Source organism: Pseudophryne corroboree, chromosome 2 (genome assembly GCF_028390025.1).
Source record: "Pseudophryne corroboree isolate aPseCor3 chromosome 2, aPseCor3.hap2, whole genome shotgun sequence".
In the NCBI taxonomy this organism is placed as follows: domain Eukaryota; kingdom Metazoa; phylum Chordata; class Amphibia; order Anura; family Myobatrachidae; genus Pseudophryne; species Pseudophryne corroboree.
In genome coordinates, this window is record NC_086445.1 from 492,731,187 (window position 1) to 492,747,645 (window position 16,459).

At 43.8% G+C, this 16,459-nt stretch overlaps 1 protein-coding gene across 1 annotated transcript in view; it reads left to right on the forward strand.

Annotated features, from left to right (window-relative positions):
- Positions 1-16,065, forward strand: part of SYAP1 (synapse associated protein 1) — a 52,305-nt gene extending 36,240 nt beyond the window's left edge. The window contains exons 5-9 of the mRNA XM_063953942.1: positions 11,557-11,696; positions 12,513-12,658; positions 13,641-13,699; positions 15,121-15,265; positions 15,434-16,065. Coding sequence (XP_063810012.1) covers positions 11,557-11,696; positions 12,513-12,658; positions 13,641-13,699; positions 15,121-15,265; positions 15,434-15,561 — 618 coding nt within the window. The 3' untranslated portion in view covers positions 15,562-16,065. The remainder of the gene's footprint in view (positions 1-11,556; positions 11,697-12,512; positions 12,659-13,640; positions 13,700-15,120; positions 15,266-15,433) is intronic.
- The last annotated feature ends 394 nt before the right edge of the window (positions 16,066-16,459 follow it).

Here is a 16,459-nt window from a genome sequence, read left to right on the forward strand (position 1 = left end):
AACTGAGGCTTGGAGGAGGGTCATAGGGGAGGAGCCAGTACACACCATGTGATCCTAAAAGCTTTCTTTAGATGTGCCCTGTCTCCTGCGGAGCCGCTATTCCCCATGGTCCTGACGGAGTCCCCAGCATCCACTACGGACTATGAGAAATAGAATTATCGGTAAGTAAATTCTTATTAAAACCTATGCAGAAAATAGTGTACAGTAAGTGTAACAGTAAAAAATAAGAGAGGCATTTAGATAATGAGCCATCACTGGCAGAGGTGGATAAACAAGTGTTTTGTAGCATGGTGACAGGAGCTAATGTTATTATATAAGATACTGTAATGTTCCCGCCTGGCTTTTTGCCCAATTTGTAAAATGACCAATTGCGTCCTGCCCAAATGGATGCATCCTTCTGAAACATCCTGCCCTCTGCCGTGTCCACCCACGGGCTGCAGTGTCCCATGGGTGAGAAGTCGCATGGCATCTATGCACTGTGTGTATAGAGTTTGGAGCATCCCAGTGTCTCTGTAAGTGCCGAGTACGTCCTAAAGAGTGACGAACAGGTGGCACATCACAAGGTCACGCCACCCATACGGGTGGCTGTGCGCCGAAGTGTCTGATTTCCCACAATGCGCCCTGCCCACTGTTCACCCTAGAGTACTCCCTCCTGTAATATTTTCTATAAATATTGAATACTACAATTTATAATGAAAAATTAATTTCCACTTTATACACAAGTAATATATTATAAAGTATAAAAAAAATCAGTACATCCACCATTACGTTATTCCTGATAAATCTTCCTTCGACTTCTCCCAAAAAAAAGTCACAGCGAAAGGGGTAAAATAAAGCATAAAAATAGGTAAAAGCAAAATACTACACCTGCCTGCCTCTATAATTGCCCAAAGGACCTTTTTGGTATGTATTTGAGAGTGTACAGTATGTCTATGCATATAATGGACCATCCTATTAAAGAAAGGAAACTTCAATGTGAAAACAAGTGTTCTAGTCTATTAAAGCGGAAAAAAGTATAGGCTGATAATGAATGACTTTCCTTATATGACAAAATCAGTGAAGAAGAGAGCTGATGTATTTGAAAGTAAGCCAGTATCTGACTTGCTACAAAGTTCATGAAAGATCAATAAAAATAAGATTTTAAACCTAGCGGTAAATCTTTTTCTCGTAGTCCGTAGAGGATGCTGGGAATCCGTAAGGACCATGGGGATAGACGGGCTCCGCAGGAGACATGGGCACTTTAAGAAAGACTTTGGATCTGGGTGTGCAGTGGCTCCTCCCTCTATGCCCCTTCTCCAGACCTCAGTTAGAGAAACTGTGCCCAGAGGAGACGGACAGTATGAGGAAAGTATTTTTGTTAATCCAAGGGCAAGATTCATACCAGCCACACCAATCACACCGTATAACTTGTGACATACTAACCAGTTAACAGTATGAAAACAACATGGCATCAGTCCAAGACCGATTAAAACTATAACATAACCCTTATGTAAGCAAAACTATATACAAGTCTTGCAGAAGAAGTCCGCACTTGGGACGGGAGCCCAGTATCCTCTACGGACTACGAGAAAAAGATTTACCGGTAGGTTTAAAATCTTATTTTCTCTAACGTCCTAGAGGATGCTGGGACTCCGTAAGGACCATGGGGATTATACCAAAGCTCCTAAACGGGCGGGAGAGTGCGGATGACTCTGCAGCACCGACTGAGCAAACAGGAGGTGCTCCTCAGCCAGGGTATCAAACTTATAGAACTTTGCAAAGGTGTTTGACCCCGACCAAGTAGCAGCTTGGCACAGCTGTAGTGCTGAGATCCCTCGGGCAGCCGCCCAAGACGAGCCCACCTTCCTAGTGGAATGGGCCTTAACCGATTTTGGTAACGGCAATCCTGCCGTAGAATGCGCCTGCTGAATCGTTTTACAGATCCAGCGAGCAATAGTCTGCTTTGAAGCAGGGCTGCCGACCTTGTTGGCTGCATACAGGACAAACAGTGCTTCGGTTTTTCTGATCCTAGCCGTTCTGGCCACGTAAATTTTCAAAGCCCTGACCACATCAAGGGACTCTGAATCCTCCAAGTCACGTGTAGCCACAGGCACGACAATAGGTTGGTTCATATGAAAAGATGAGACCACCTTAGGTAGGAATTGAGGACGGGTACGCAATTCCGCTCTATCCATATGGAAAACCAGATAGGGGCTTTTATGTGATAAAGCCGCTAATTCCGAAACTCGCCTAGCCGAAGCCAAGGCTAACAACATGACCACCTTCCAAGTGAGATATTTCAACTCCACTGTTCTAAGTGGTTCAAACCAATGTGACTTAAGGAAACTTAACACCACGTTAAGGTCCCAAGGCGCCACCGGAGGTACAAAAGGAGGCTGAATATGCAGTACTCCCTTCACAAAAGCCTGTACTTCAGGTAGAGAGGCCAATTCCTTTTGAAAGAAAATGGATAAGGCCGAAATCTGAACCTTAATGGAGCCTAATTTTAGGGCCAAATTCACTCCAGTTTGTAGGAAGTGAAGAAAACGGCCTAGATGGAATTCTTCCATACGAGCATTCCTGGCCTCACACCAAGAAACATATTTTCGCCATATTCGGTGATAATGTTTAGATGTCACGTCCTTCCTAGCCTTTATTAGCGTAGGAATGACCTCATCCGGAATACCTTTTTCCGCTAGGATCCGGCGTTCAACCGCCATGCCGTCAAACGCTGTAAGTCTTGGAACAGACAGGGACCCTGTTGCAACAGGTCCTGTCTTAGAGGAAGAGGCCACGGATCTTCCGTGAGCATTTCCTGCAGATCCGGATACCAAGTCCTTCGTGGCCAATCCGGAACAATGAGTATTGTTCTCACTCCTCTTTTTCTTATTATTCTCAACACCTTGGGTATGAGAGGAAGAGGAGGAAATACATAGACCGACTGGAACACCCATGGTGTCACTAGGGCGTCCACAGCTACCGCCTGAGGATCTCTTGACCTGGCGCAATACCTTTGTAGTTTTTTGTTGAGACGAGACGCTATCATGTCTATTTGGGGCAGTCCCCACCGACTTGCAATCTATGCGAAGACTTCCTGATGAAGTCTCCACTCTCCTGGATGCAGGTCGTGTCTGCTGAGGAAGTCTGCTTCCCAGTTGTCCACTCCCGGAATGAACACTGCTGACATTGCGCTTACATGATTCTCCGCCCAGCGAAGAATTCTGGTGGCTTCCGCCATCGCCACTCTGCTCCTTGTGCCGCCCTGGCGGTTTACATGAGCTACTGCGGTGACGTCTGACTGGATCAGAACTGGTCTGTCGCGAAGTAAGGTCTCCGCTTGTCGTAGGGCGTTGTATATGGCCCTTAGTTCCAGGATGTTGATGTGAAGACAAGTCTCTTGACTTGACCAAAGGCCTTGGAAATTTCATCCCTGTGTGACTGCTCCCCAACCTCGGAGGCTGGCGTCCGTGGTCACCAGGATCCAATCCTGAATGCCGAACCTGCGGCCCTCTAGAAGGTGAGAGATGTGACCCGGACCATTTGTCCAATAGGTCCCATTGAAAAGTCCTTGCATGGAACCTGCCGAAGGGAATGGCTTCGTACGTCGCCACCATTTTTCCCAGGACTTGAGTGCAATGATGTACTGACACTTGTTTTGGCTTCAACAAGTTCTTGACTAGAGTCATGAGTTCCTGCGCTTTTTCTATCGGAAGAAAAACCCTTTTCTGGTCTGTGTCCAGAATCATGCCCAATCATGCTGCGACTTTGGAATATTGAGAATCCAGCCGTGTCGCTGTAACACCTTCAGTGAAAGTGATACGCTGTTCAGCAACTTCTCCCGTGATCTCGCTTTTATGAGGAGATCGTCCAAGTACGGGATAATTGTGACACCCTGCTTGCATTTCCGCCATTACCTTGGTGAAAATTCTCGGGGCCGTGGAAAGCCCAAACGGCAACGTCTGAAATTGACTATCCTGTACCGCAAATCTCAGGTACGCCTGATGAGGAGGATATATGGGAACATGCAGGTATGCATCCTTTATGTCCAGAGATACCATAAAATCCCCCCCTTCCAGGCTGGCGATGACCGCTCTGAGCAATTCCATTTTGAATTTGAACTGTTTTAAGTAAAGGTTCAGGGATTTTAAATTCAAAATGGGTCTGACCGAACCGTCCGGTTTCGGGACCACAAACAGAGTTGAGTAGTACCCCTTCCCTCTTTGAAGCAGGGGAACCTCGACCACCACTTGTTGAAGACACAATTTGTGAATCGCATGTAACACTATCTCCCTTTCCAGGGGAGAAGTCGGTAGCGCCGATTTGAAAAACCGGCGAGGAGGCACCTCTTCGAATTCCAGCTTGTATCCCTGGGAAACCATTTCTATTGCCCAGGGATCCACCTGTGAGTGAACCCAGATGTGGCTGAAAAGTCGAAGACGTGCCCCCACTGGAGCAGACTCCCTCAGGGGAGCCCCAGCGTCATGCGGTGGATTTTGCAGAGGCCGGGGAGGACTTCTGTTCCTGGGAACTAGCTGTGTTGTGCAGCTTTTTCCCTCTGCCCTTACCTCTGGCAAGAAAGGACGATCCACGTACTCTTTTTTGCTTTTATTTGAACGAAAGGACTGCATTTGATAATGAGGCGCTTTCTTAGATTGTGGGGGAATATAAGGCAAAAAAATTCGATTTACCTGCCGTAGCTGTGGAGACGAGGTCCGAGAGGCCCTCTCCAAACAATTCCTCACCCTTGTAAGGCAAAAACTCCATATGCCTCTTTGAGTCGGCATCACCTGTCCACTGCCGGGTCCATAAGACTCGCCTAGCAGAAATAGACATAGCGTTTATTTTGGAACCCAGTAAACTAATGTCTCTTTGAGCATCCCTCATATATAAGACAGCATCTTTTATATGCCCTAGGGCCATTAAAATGGTATCCTTATCAAGGGTCTCAATATCCGCTGATAAGGAATCTGTCCATGCTGCTACAGCACTACAAACCCAGGCCGACGCAATTGCCGGTCTGAGTAACGTACCAGAATGTGTGTAAATGGACTTCAAGGTAACCTCCTGCTTGCGGTCAGCAGGATCCTTGAGGGTAGCCGTATCTTGGGATGGGAGCGCTATCTCTTTTGATAAGCGTGTCAAAGCCTGGTCTACCCTAGGGGAGGATTCCCACCGTATTCTGTCCTTTGGCGGGAAAGGATACGCTATAAGAATCCTTTTGGGAATCTGCAGTTTTTTGTCTGGAGTTTCCCACGCTTTTTCACATAATTCGTTCAGCTCATGTGAGGAGGGAAAGGTGACCTCAGGTTTCTTTCCCTTATACATGTGTACCCTTGTGTCAGGGACAGGGGGTTCCTCTGTGATATGCAAAACATCTTTTATTGCAATAATCATATATCGAATACATTTAGCCACTTTTGGCTGTAATTTTGCATCATCGTAGTCGACACTGGAGTCTGAATCCATGTTGGTATCTGTGTCTACTATTTGGGATAGTGGGCGCTTCTGAGACCCCGAAGGTCCCGGCGACATTGGGACAGACATGGGTTGACTCCCTGACTGTACCCTAGCTTCAGCTTTGTCTAATCTTTTGTGCAATAAATTAACATTAGCACTTAAAACATTCCACATATCCATCCAGTCAGGTGTCGGCGCTGCCGACGGAGACCTTACATTCATACACTCCCCTCCTCCTTAGGCGAGCCTTCAACCTCAGACATGTCGACACACGCGTGCGCACGCACGCACGCACACACACACACACACACACACACAAGCTCTTTTCTGAAGACAGGTTCCCCACCAGGCCCTTTGGAGAGACAGAGAGAGTATGCCAGCACACACCCCAGCGCTATATGACCCAGGAAAAAACACAGAATGTTTACCCAGTAGCGCTTTTCAAGTATGTATATGCGCCAATTATGTGCCCCCCCCCCCCCTCTACTTTAAAACCCTCTTTCACCGTGGTATCAAGCAGGGGATAGTCTGGGGAGCTTCCTCTCAGCGGTGCTGTGGAGAAAAATGGCGCTGGTGAGTGCTGAGGGAGAAGCCCCGCTCCATCGGCGGCGGGCTTCTGTCCCGCTCAAAATTCTTAAAAACATGGCGGGGGGCTCTTTTTATACATGTACAGTGCCCAGCTGTACATGTATATATGTACATTTGCCACAGGAGATGTTTATATTGCTGCCCAGGGCGCCCCCCCTGCGCCCTGCACCCTTACAGTGACCGATGTGTGTGAGGTGAATGGGAGCAATGGCGCACAGCTTCACTGCTGTGCGTTACCTCTATGAAGATCAAGCTGTCTTCTGCCGCCTCTGAAGTCTTTTCCTCTCATACTCACCCGGCTTCTATCTTCCGGCTCTGTGAGGAGGACGGCGGCGCGGCTCTGGGACGGACGGCGAGGGTGAGACCTGCGTACCGATCCCTCTGGAGCTAATGGTGTCCAGTAGCCTAAGAAACAGAGCCCTGAACTCAGAGAAGTGGGTCTGTTTCTCTCTCCTCAGTCCCTCGATGCAGGGTCCCTGAAAATAAAAAACCTAACTAAAATACTTTCTTTACAGGAAACTCAGGAGAGCTCCCTGAAATGCACCCAGTCTCCACTGGGCACAGTATCAAACTGAGGTCTGGAGGAGGGGCATAGAGGGAGGAGCCAGTGCACGCCCAGATCCAAAGTCTTTCTTAAAGTGCCCATGTCTGCTGCGGAGCCCGTCTATCCCCATGGTCCTTACGGAGTCCCAGCATCCTCTAGGACGTTAGAGAAATATTGTTCAATATGGTTTCAGTGAACTCACCGCTGACCGCAAAGTTCCCACCATTGAAGATAATGTAGCGGCAGTGCTATGCGCCGTCTGACAACTCAGACGCGCAAAGCCAATCAGGAGAGTGCCACGACGTGGCGCTCCCTGATTGGCTGAAGGGACCCTCTGTGACAGGAGTCACGGGGGGGTCCCGGCATTCGGGGAAAAGGGTCCCATGTGTAAACATGGGACCCCTTTCAGTGCGTGGTCCGGCTTTTGCGTTTTATTTTTTTGCCAAGTACGTGGATTACAAAAAAGAAGAGGACAGATCTACACTGGATTTTGGTGAGTATAATTTTATTTTCAGTTACCCCGTGGATTCTACTTGGAGAAGTGGACAGAGTCGGCGTGTCAACATAGGTAAGTATGTGTGTGTCGGTGTGCATGTATGTAATAAAGTTTTACTTTCACGGTGTGCGTGTACTGTTTTTTTCGGGTATTTTTTTGCAGTAGAACTACAGGTACCAGCGCGCCCCCCCCGCATGCTGGTACTTGTGGTTCTCTAAGTACCAGCTTGTGGGGGAGGCTTGTTGGGACTTGTAGTTCTGCTACAAAAAACAATATTCTTTAATTTGACACAAGGCTATCAGCCCTCCATCCGCAGCCCTTGGATGAGGGGGACAGCCTCGGGCTTCACCCCTGGCCCTTGGGTTGCTGGAGGGGGGAGGACCCCTTGATTTAAGGGGTCCCCACTCCTCCAGGGTACCCGGGCCAGGGGTGACTAGTTGGGGATTTAATGCCACGGCCGCAGGGACCGGTATAATAGTGTCCCCTGGCTGTGGCATTATCTCTCCAGCCAGTGGAGCCCAGTGCTGGTGTTGAAAATACGGGGGACCCCTACGTCTTTTGTTCCCCGTATTTTTTGCACCAGGACCAGATGCAGAGCCCGGTGCTGGTTGTAAAAATACGGGGGATCCCCTGTCAATTCCCCCCCCCCCCCCCCCCCGGATTTTTACAACCAGGACCGGCTCAAAGAGCCCGAGGCTGGTTATGCTTAGAAGGGGGGACCCCACGCATTTTTTTTCTTGATTTTTAACCCAGTCCCACCCCTTCCCACTGAAAAACATGCTCTGATCTCTCCATATTATTTTGGTCAGTATAAAAAAAAAAAAAAAAATTCTTTTAAAAAATATATTAAATAATACTTGTGGCATCTAATAGACAAACCAAGTAGATAATCCCTTCTAATATAAATAGATATGCTATTAGCAATAACAAAAAAACACACAAAAAAACATGTTTTTAAATTTTTTTTATTAGATTCCGCCAGCAAAATGAGGCGGACTGAAAATGACGAATTGACTGTCGAAAAAGCACTGTTGTGTAATCGACATTCTTCAATTGAATATACTTTTTGTCGAAAAGCCGCATTTTTACCATTGCAGACATGTTGAATTTCAAAAAGTCGAATCTGAAACGGCTGTTTTTTTTTGTCGAAAAGTACTGTATTGCATTGTCGAATCTTTTTTTTTTGTTTTCGAAAATGTCCCGTTTTTCGACATTTGCGGCAATTCGACCGCAATTGCATATACCCCATACTTTGGAATACCTCCAATTCCAGAAAACTGCAACTGGATTTCAGAGCATTCCCTCTATGGGGTATATGCAATTGCGGTCGAATTCCCGAAATTGTCGGATTTCGGGAATTTTTCACCCCAAAAAAAAAATCGTCAATGCAATTCAGTGCTTTCCGTCAAAAAAACGGACTTTCAAAATTCTACTTTTTGAAATTCGACTTTTGTCAAATTCGACTTTTCTGCAATGATACAAGTGCTGCAATTCGACCAAAGTGTATTCAATTGAAGTTTGGAAATTCGACAACAGTGCTTTTAGACAGTAAATTCGACATTTTCAATCCGCCACACTTTGGTGGGTGAAACTAATAATTTTTTTTTAAAACAAAACATGTTTTTTTGTGTGGTTTTTTTTTTTTTATTGATAATAGCATATCTATTTATATTAGAAGGGATTAGGTACTTGGTTTGTCTTTTTTGGAGGCACAAGTATTATTTATATATATATATATATATATATATATATATATATATATATATATATATATATATATATATATATATATATATATATATATATATATATATATATATATATATATATATATATATATATATATATATAATATATATATTTTTTTTAAGATGGAATGGTAAAATTCAGAAAAAAATGGCGTGGGGTCCCCCCTCCAAAGCATAACCAGCCTCTGGCTCTTTGTGCTGGTCCTGGTTCTAAAAATGCTGGGGAAAAATTGACCGGGGATCCCCCGTATTTTTAAAACCAGCACCGGGCTCTGCGCCTGGTGCTGGTGCAAAAAATACGGGGGACAAAAAGAGTAGGGTCCCCCGTATTTTTTACACCAGCATCGGGCTCCACTAGCTGGACAGATAATGCCACAGCCGGGGGTCACTTTTATACAGTGCCTTGCGGCCGTGGCATTAAATATCGAACTAGTCACCCCTGGCCGGGGTACCCTGGGGGAGTGGGGACCCCTTCAATCAAGGGGTCCCCCCCCCCCCAGCCACCCAAGGGCCAGGGGTGAAGCCCGAGGCTGTCCCCCCCCATCCAAGGGCTGCGGATGGGAGGCTGATAGCCTTGAGTAAAATGTCAGAATATTGTTTTTTCCAATAGTACTACAAGTCCCAGCAAGCCTCCCCCGCAAGCTGGTACTTGGAGAACCACAAGTACCAGCATGCGGAGGAAAACCGGGCCCGCTGGTACCTGTAGTACTACTGGGGAAAAAAATACCCAAATAAAAACAGGAGACACACACCGTGACAAGTACAACTTTATTACACACTGCCGACACACACATACTTACCTATGTTGACACGAAGCAGTCGGTCCTCTTCTCCAAGTAGAATCCACGGGTACCTGAAAATAAAAGATAATTATACTCCCCTGATCCATGGTCCAGAGATAAATCCACGTACTTGTCAAAAAAAGAAAACTAACACCCGACCAGCGAACTGAAAGGGGTCCCATGTTGACACATGGGACCCCTTTCCCCGAATGCAGAGAGACCCCCCCCCGTGACTGCTGTCACTGAAAGGTCTCGTAAGCCAATCAGCGAGCGCAACGTCCTTGCACTCTGCTGATTGGCTCTGTGCGCGTCTGAGCTGTCAGCGCATCGCACAGCTCCCTCCATTATATTCAATGGTGGTAACTTTGCGGTTAGCGGTGGGGTCACCCACCGGTCAGCGGCTGACCGCGGGTAACCCCACCACTGACGGCAAAGTTCCCACCATTGAAAGTAATGGAGGCAGCTGTGCGATGCGCTGTCTGAGCTTAGACGCGCACAGCCAATCAGGTGAGCGCCACGGAGTAGCGCTTCCTGATTGGCTGAAGGGACCTCAGTGACAGGAGTCACGTGATGTCCCGGCATTCGGGGAAAGGGGTCTCATGTGTCAACATGGGACCCCTTTCAGTCCGGTGGTTCGGGTGTTCGTGTTTTTTTTTTTTGCCAAGTACGAGGATTATCTCTGGACGTGGATTTATCTCTGGACACTGGCAGGTGAGTATAATTTTTTTCACAGGTACCCTCGGATCGTCGGAGACTGTGGCAGTCGGCGTGTCAACATAGGTAAGTATGTATGTGTCGGCAGTGTGTAATAACGGTGTGTGTCTCCTGTTTTTATTTGGGTGTTTTTTTTTCCAGTAGTACTACAGGTACCAGCGGGCCCGTTTTTCTCCCGCATGCTGGTACTTGTGGTTCTCCAATTACCAGCTTGCGGGGGAGGCTTGCTGGGACTTGTAGTATTATTGGAAAAAACAATATTCTGTAATTTTACTCAAGGCTATCGGCCTCCCATCCGCAGCCCATGGATGGGGGGGACAGCCTCGGGCTTCACCCCTGGTCCTTGGGTGGCTGGGGGGGGGGGGACCCCTTGATTGAAGGGGTCCCCACTCCCCCAGGGTACCCCGGCCAGGGGTGACTAGTTGGATATTTAATGCCACGGCCGCAGGGCACTGTATAAAAGTGACCCCCGGCTGTGGCATTATCTGTCCAGCTAGTGGAGCCCGATGCTGGTGTAAAAAATACGGGGGACCCCTACTCTTTTTGTCCCCCGTATTTTTTGCACCAGGCGCAGAGCCCGGTGCTGGTTTTAAAAATACGGGGGATCCCCTGTACATTTTTCCCCTGCATTTTTAGAACCAGGACCAGCTCGAAGAGCCCGAGGCTGGTTATGCTTTGGAGGGGGGACCCCACGCCATTTTTTTCTGGGTTTTTCCCCGTTTTTTTAAATCGCGGCAAAATCCGTCAAATCGTCCGTTTTTCGCCCGCGGGACTGTCGAATCCGTTTTTCATTGAATATGGTGAATTCCGGAAGCCACCTGCTGGAATTCACCTTTCGAATTGTGTCGAATTAAAAAACGGCGATAATTTGCCGCGATTCGCCGCTAATTGCATATACCCCTATATTGTATTTCTAGGTCCTGGTGATGGAAAAAAAAAAAAAAGACCTACAGTATTTCTATTTCTTTTATGAATAAAAAAATCGAGTTTTGTGACCTGTAATATGAAAATGGGTTTTGATATGGTTAGCCACATAATTTACTGTAGTGAGTGCATTAACCCGTGAGTTTTTTATATCCTTAATAAAGATTAATGTATATTTTTTTTTTAGCCTATCTTTAACACAAATGAAAAAACACTTGCAATATGTTTACAGGCTTACACACTACTCCACTTGCAACATTCTTACTTTCTATAGAAAGGATTTATAGAGCGATTTGCTTATCAATTTCTATGTTTCATTTTAAGGACAGGAGAAACTTCCTTAGAGACCCTCCTGCTGGGGTCCATTTTACTTTTGACTTTGAACAGATGTACCCTGTTGCCCTTGTTATGCTTCAGGAAGATGAACTGCTTAATCGGATGCGTTTTGACCTTGTTCCAAAACTGTAAGTGGACATTTTTTTTTTTTTAATCTGAAACTTTCTCGTTCACCTACTGCAGCTTTAGACTTGTTGTCCAGGCTTGTTGTCCAGGCTTGTTTATGCTTTTCTAAAGGATCAGACCAAACCTATACTGTCAACTGCAGGAACCACAAGAGACTTTCTGAGGCATATCTCTGATTGTTTCATTTATATTTTATGGGGGAGCTGTACTAAGCCTTTAAAAGAGGTACAGTACCAGCCAATCAGCGCCTAACTGCCATGTTACAGGCTGTGTTTGAAAAATGACAGGAGCTGATTGGCTGGTAGTTATCTCCACTGTATCACTCTCCCAAGGCATATTACATCTGCCCCTATGTATTGGAAGATGCCTTTTGATAACAGCTGTTGGTACATAATACGAGCAATGACCTATACCGCAGGATATTCTTCTATATTATGTGTTCATCAGTGGGGACATATGGCTCCTGTGGCAGTGACAAGGCATATACTAAAACCAATGGGGGAATTTTTATTTATTTTGTCCTTTTTTGCTTTTTCAGTGTCTGTACAATCTTTCTTGATGGATGGCTCCAGGCAAAAAGTGACCTTTTATTTTATTGTTATATTAAGTAATAATAACATACAATTTTGTTTAACTGGGGAAATTCCTCTGATCTAACAGGTTCTTACCAAGGCGGACTGCATTTAATACTTCAATATTTGGTATACGCTAACTCTGTAAATGAGAAGTGTTATTGTGGGGTTTTTTTTTTCTTTAAATATAAAATAAAAAGGAAACTTGAAAATGTACAAAACTTAATACATCTTATTTCTTTTCAGTGTGAAAGAAGAAGTGTTTTGGAGGAATTATTTCTATAGGGTGTCTCTGATAAAGCAGTCTGCGCAGCTGACTGCACTGGCCGCCCAACAGGCTACTGCACAGTCTGATAAGGCAAATAGCAGTCAGAGTGATGATGGCTTAGAAGGTACAGCAAACACTCATTTCTGGGTAGTAAGTAGTTAATCAAGGACGTCATGTAAAAGTACATGTTACTCGAATGGCGTAAGATTAGCAGATATTTACTTATATACAATTACAGTTTTCTTCTATTTCCATAGTGCAGATCACAGGAATGATACAGGTCTTTTATACAATAGTACATATGTGTAGTATTTCATGTGCTATATGAGGCACTTAAACAGGAAATATTACGTATCTAAAACTTCAACCTCAGAAAGTACTTTTTGTAAATGTTGTGTATTAATATCACAAGAAACATTAAAAGGGATTAAAAAAACAGTGGCTAAATAAAACTCTCACATCAGGCATGCACTTATTTATTACATTATTTCACATATGGTATGTATTTTGTTTTATTATTACACATATGGTATTTATTTTTATTACTACTGCTACACATACGATATTTTGTAATTATACTACATTTTTGCTCTCTAAATGTTGCATTGTTCCTTTGCAGCTTGGTACACTATATTATAGCAGTACACTATATTAAACAATATATAGCTGGCTTTTCCAGTAATAGAAAAGTAAAGCATCCTGTAGCTCCTCTTACAATAATCATTTCACACTAGTAAGAGCTGGCATATGCGGTTGAGTTTTATACTACAACAGGTTTTGTTATTAGAACAACCAGGGAACCGCAGAACAGCTCAGTCCCAGTATATCGTGACTTGGTTCCATAATTAAAATATATTACAAATGTCCATGTCTGCTTGCTAGACTTAGTGTTGGTACCTACTGTATTTGAGCTAAATGAGTGAATGTTTGGTTTTCTTACCTTCCTTGCAGCCGGAGTGCCTGACAGAGTGCTTTATAGTACTGTATTTATTACTGGCACCACATTTGAGGGCATTTAGGCTTTTATTTCTTGAATGCTCTTTTATGCTGTAAAATATTTCTTAATGAGGGTTTGCAGTGATTGCTCGCTCTTCACTTTATTCTAGAAACTGTAAGACCAAAGACTCCACCAATAGCAATGAAGACACAACTTAAAACACATGAGGTAATAAAACATATAGTTTACTTATTTATTTACATTTACTCTGTAAATGAGCTCACAAAGGAATAATAAAAATGAATAATACTGTGAGGGCAAATGTATTATTGTGAATTGACATGTCTTTGGAAACTTTCATTTTCTGTTCATAACATACTTAATTAACTTATTCCAGCGGTTCTCTAACTGTGGGCCGTGACCCCAAAAGTGGGTCACGATCATCTCGGCATAGGGTCGCGAGTGTATGCCATGGGAAGGCAGGCTTGAGGTCCAGTCACTACAGTGCCTCAACAGAGCCCACCCGCTCCTCACTCCTGCCTCCTCCCATTGTTTCCAATTGTAAAGCGCTATGGAATATGCAGCGTTATATAAGAAACTGTTAATAAATAATGTCACATGGCTCCCCCCCCCTCCTGTCGGACCCAGCATCTGCTAGTGTGTATGCACTTGCCACATGCTAGGTCTCCTCAGCGGCTCTGTTGTGTTGTGCTGGGTTCACATTGCTAAGTGTGTACCCAGCTTTACAGTATTATTGCTGTTGCTTGATCTTGTCTTTACCACTTACACTGCAGATTCTAGCACTGTATGTGTGTATGTAACCATTTTCATACACTTAATAAAATAATAATTCAGTTTGTATATTAATAGTCATCCAGACATCCATATATAGCAATATATCCAACCTACTGCTTGCTAATAGATACCTCAAAGGAAAACTCCTTAATATTTGGAGGCTATCTGCAAATTTTGACCCCAACTAAGAGGCCACTGTAGATAATAATATCCAAGTATCACATACATACAAGATTCAAATTTAGATTATCTCACATATTTATAGTGTCGCGTCTGGAATATTTGTTGTATATGGTATCAACCTCATACTTGCTATTTATCACCTTTATAGGAATGCTCCTTGTTAATAGGTTGAAAGTATAGGTTGGTATAATCAAAGGAGTGTAATGACGCTGAATATGGATGTCAATAGGTTTATTATTAGACCGAAACGGATCATCACCTTTAATATAAGTCAAAACATACCATTTATTTTCTCTGCATGTCCACGTGTACTAACTAAAGAATGTTATAAAACAAATGTATTACCATTAGGTCTATACAATTGTCAGTCCTTACAAAAGGATACATAACATTAACAACCATGATACTGAGCTGCAGGATCTGGATATGGAGATGATTTGCCCACATATAGTATATCAGTCTACAAAAATACAGTTTGTATACAAGAAACCTTTTACATTACATAGCATCTTCTATACTTGATCAGATGTTAAAATTGTGCTGCAAGAAGGAAACTAACAAGTCAGAATGTGGTGACCAGCTGTAATCCATGTGCACTCTTGCAATTTGTCGAAGTTAAGATCACCTTGTTTACATGTATTGCACAGTAAGACCAGAAACTGTCTTCACAGGAAGAAGAGGAGATCTCCACCAGCCCTGAGGTATCTGAGTTTGTAAGTGAAGCATTTGACTCCTGCAACATAAACCAGGAAGACCTAAGGAAAGAAATGGAGCAGCTTGTCCTTGACAAAAAAGATGAGCTTGACACCGCAGAAGGTAATTCCTTTTTATATGAAAAGTGAAGAAATTGCTTTCCCAATGCCAAACAACTGTATAAAACATAGGGGCTACATGTTATGTGTTTGTTTTGTTTAATTATCTTTTCAATGTGCAGTTTTGTATAAGACAAATGGTAGATTATTGTGACTCTTACTTTCTTTTCAGAGGAATCTGAGGACTGGATAAAGGAGTTACAAGAAGTGGTCCAAGAATATGAAGTGGTCTCTGGTGCTGACAAAATAAAGGATGACAACTGGGACAAAGAAATTGAGGACCTGCTCCAGGAGAACTAACGGTGTACTATGCAAATATAACATCACTCCAATTATTCCAGAAAACTGTCCCTGTCTTGTTGAGGTGGGGGTGGGGCATATTTTGTATGGTTTTCCTCTATCGCCATTGAAATTACGGCTAGAGGATTACAGTTGAACTTTCGATTAAGTCAGCGGGAAAAATGACGCAGTGGGTGTGGACCTATGGTGAGTCCTCCCTGGCTCTGGTTTTATACTGTACAAGTTTTTTTTCCATAAGTGATCGGTTCATGATATAACAAACTAAAATTATGATTTAAACTTGTGTAACTTACCAACCCATATACGCATATGCCAATTTAAGAAGCAATCTACATTCTGCAACAGTTATATAGTGCTCTGGCAATGAAAGGTCTCCGGGGTTTTTGGATTTTTTTCTTTTCTCCTTTTGTTTTTGTTTTTTCATTTAATATTTTTAAGTATGATTGTTTGGCCTTACATAATTGGTTAAATAATATCCTAAAGTAAATTTGACAATTATTTTAATGTGTTTATTGCTTTATGTTTAAAAAAAAAGAAAGTTTGACAGACTTTCTGAACAGTAATGGGAGACAATAAAAATAATAAGTGTGTGTGTATAATGTGTGTGTAATTAGTGAAGGATACAGCTAGTGTGATTAGAGGGGGTAATCCTACCTGAACCAGGGACCTGAAACAAGTCAGAGCAGCGTGGATGGTGTAATGTTTAGCATTACTGCCTCACAGCACTGAGGTCATGGGTTAAATTCTGACCATGGTCCTACATGTGTGGAGTTTGTATGTTCTCTATGTGCTTGCTTGGGTTTCCTCCGTGTACTCTGGTTTCCTCCCACAATACAAAAATATACTAGTAGGCTAAATGGCAGACATAAAATAACCCTAGTGTTTAAGTGTGTATGTA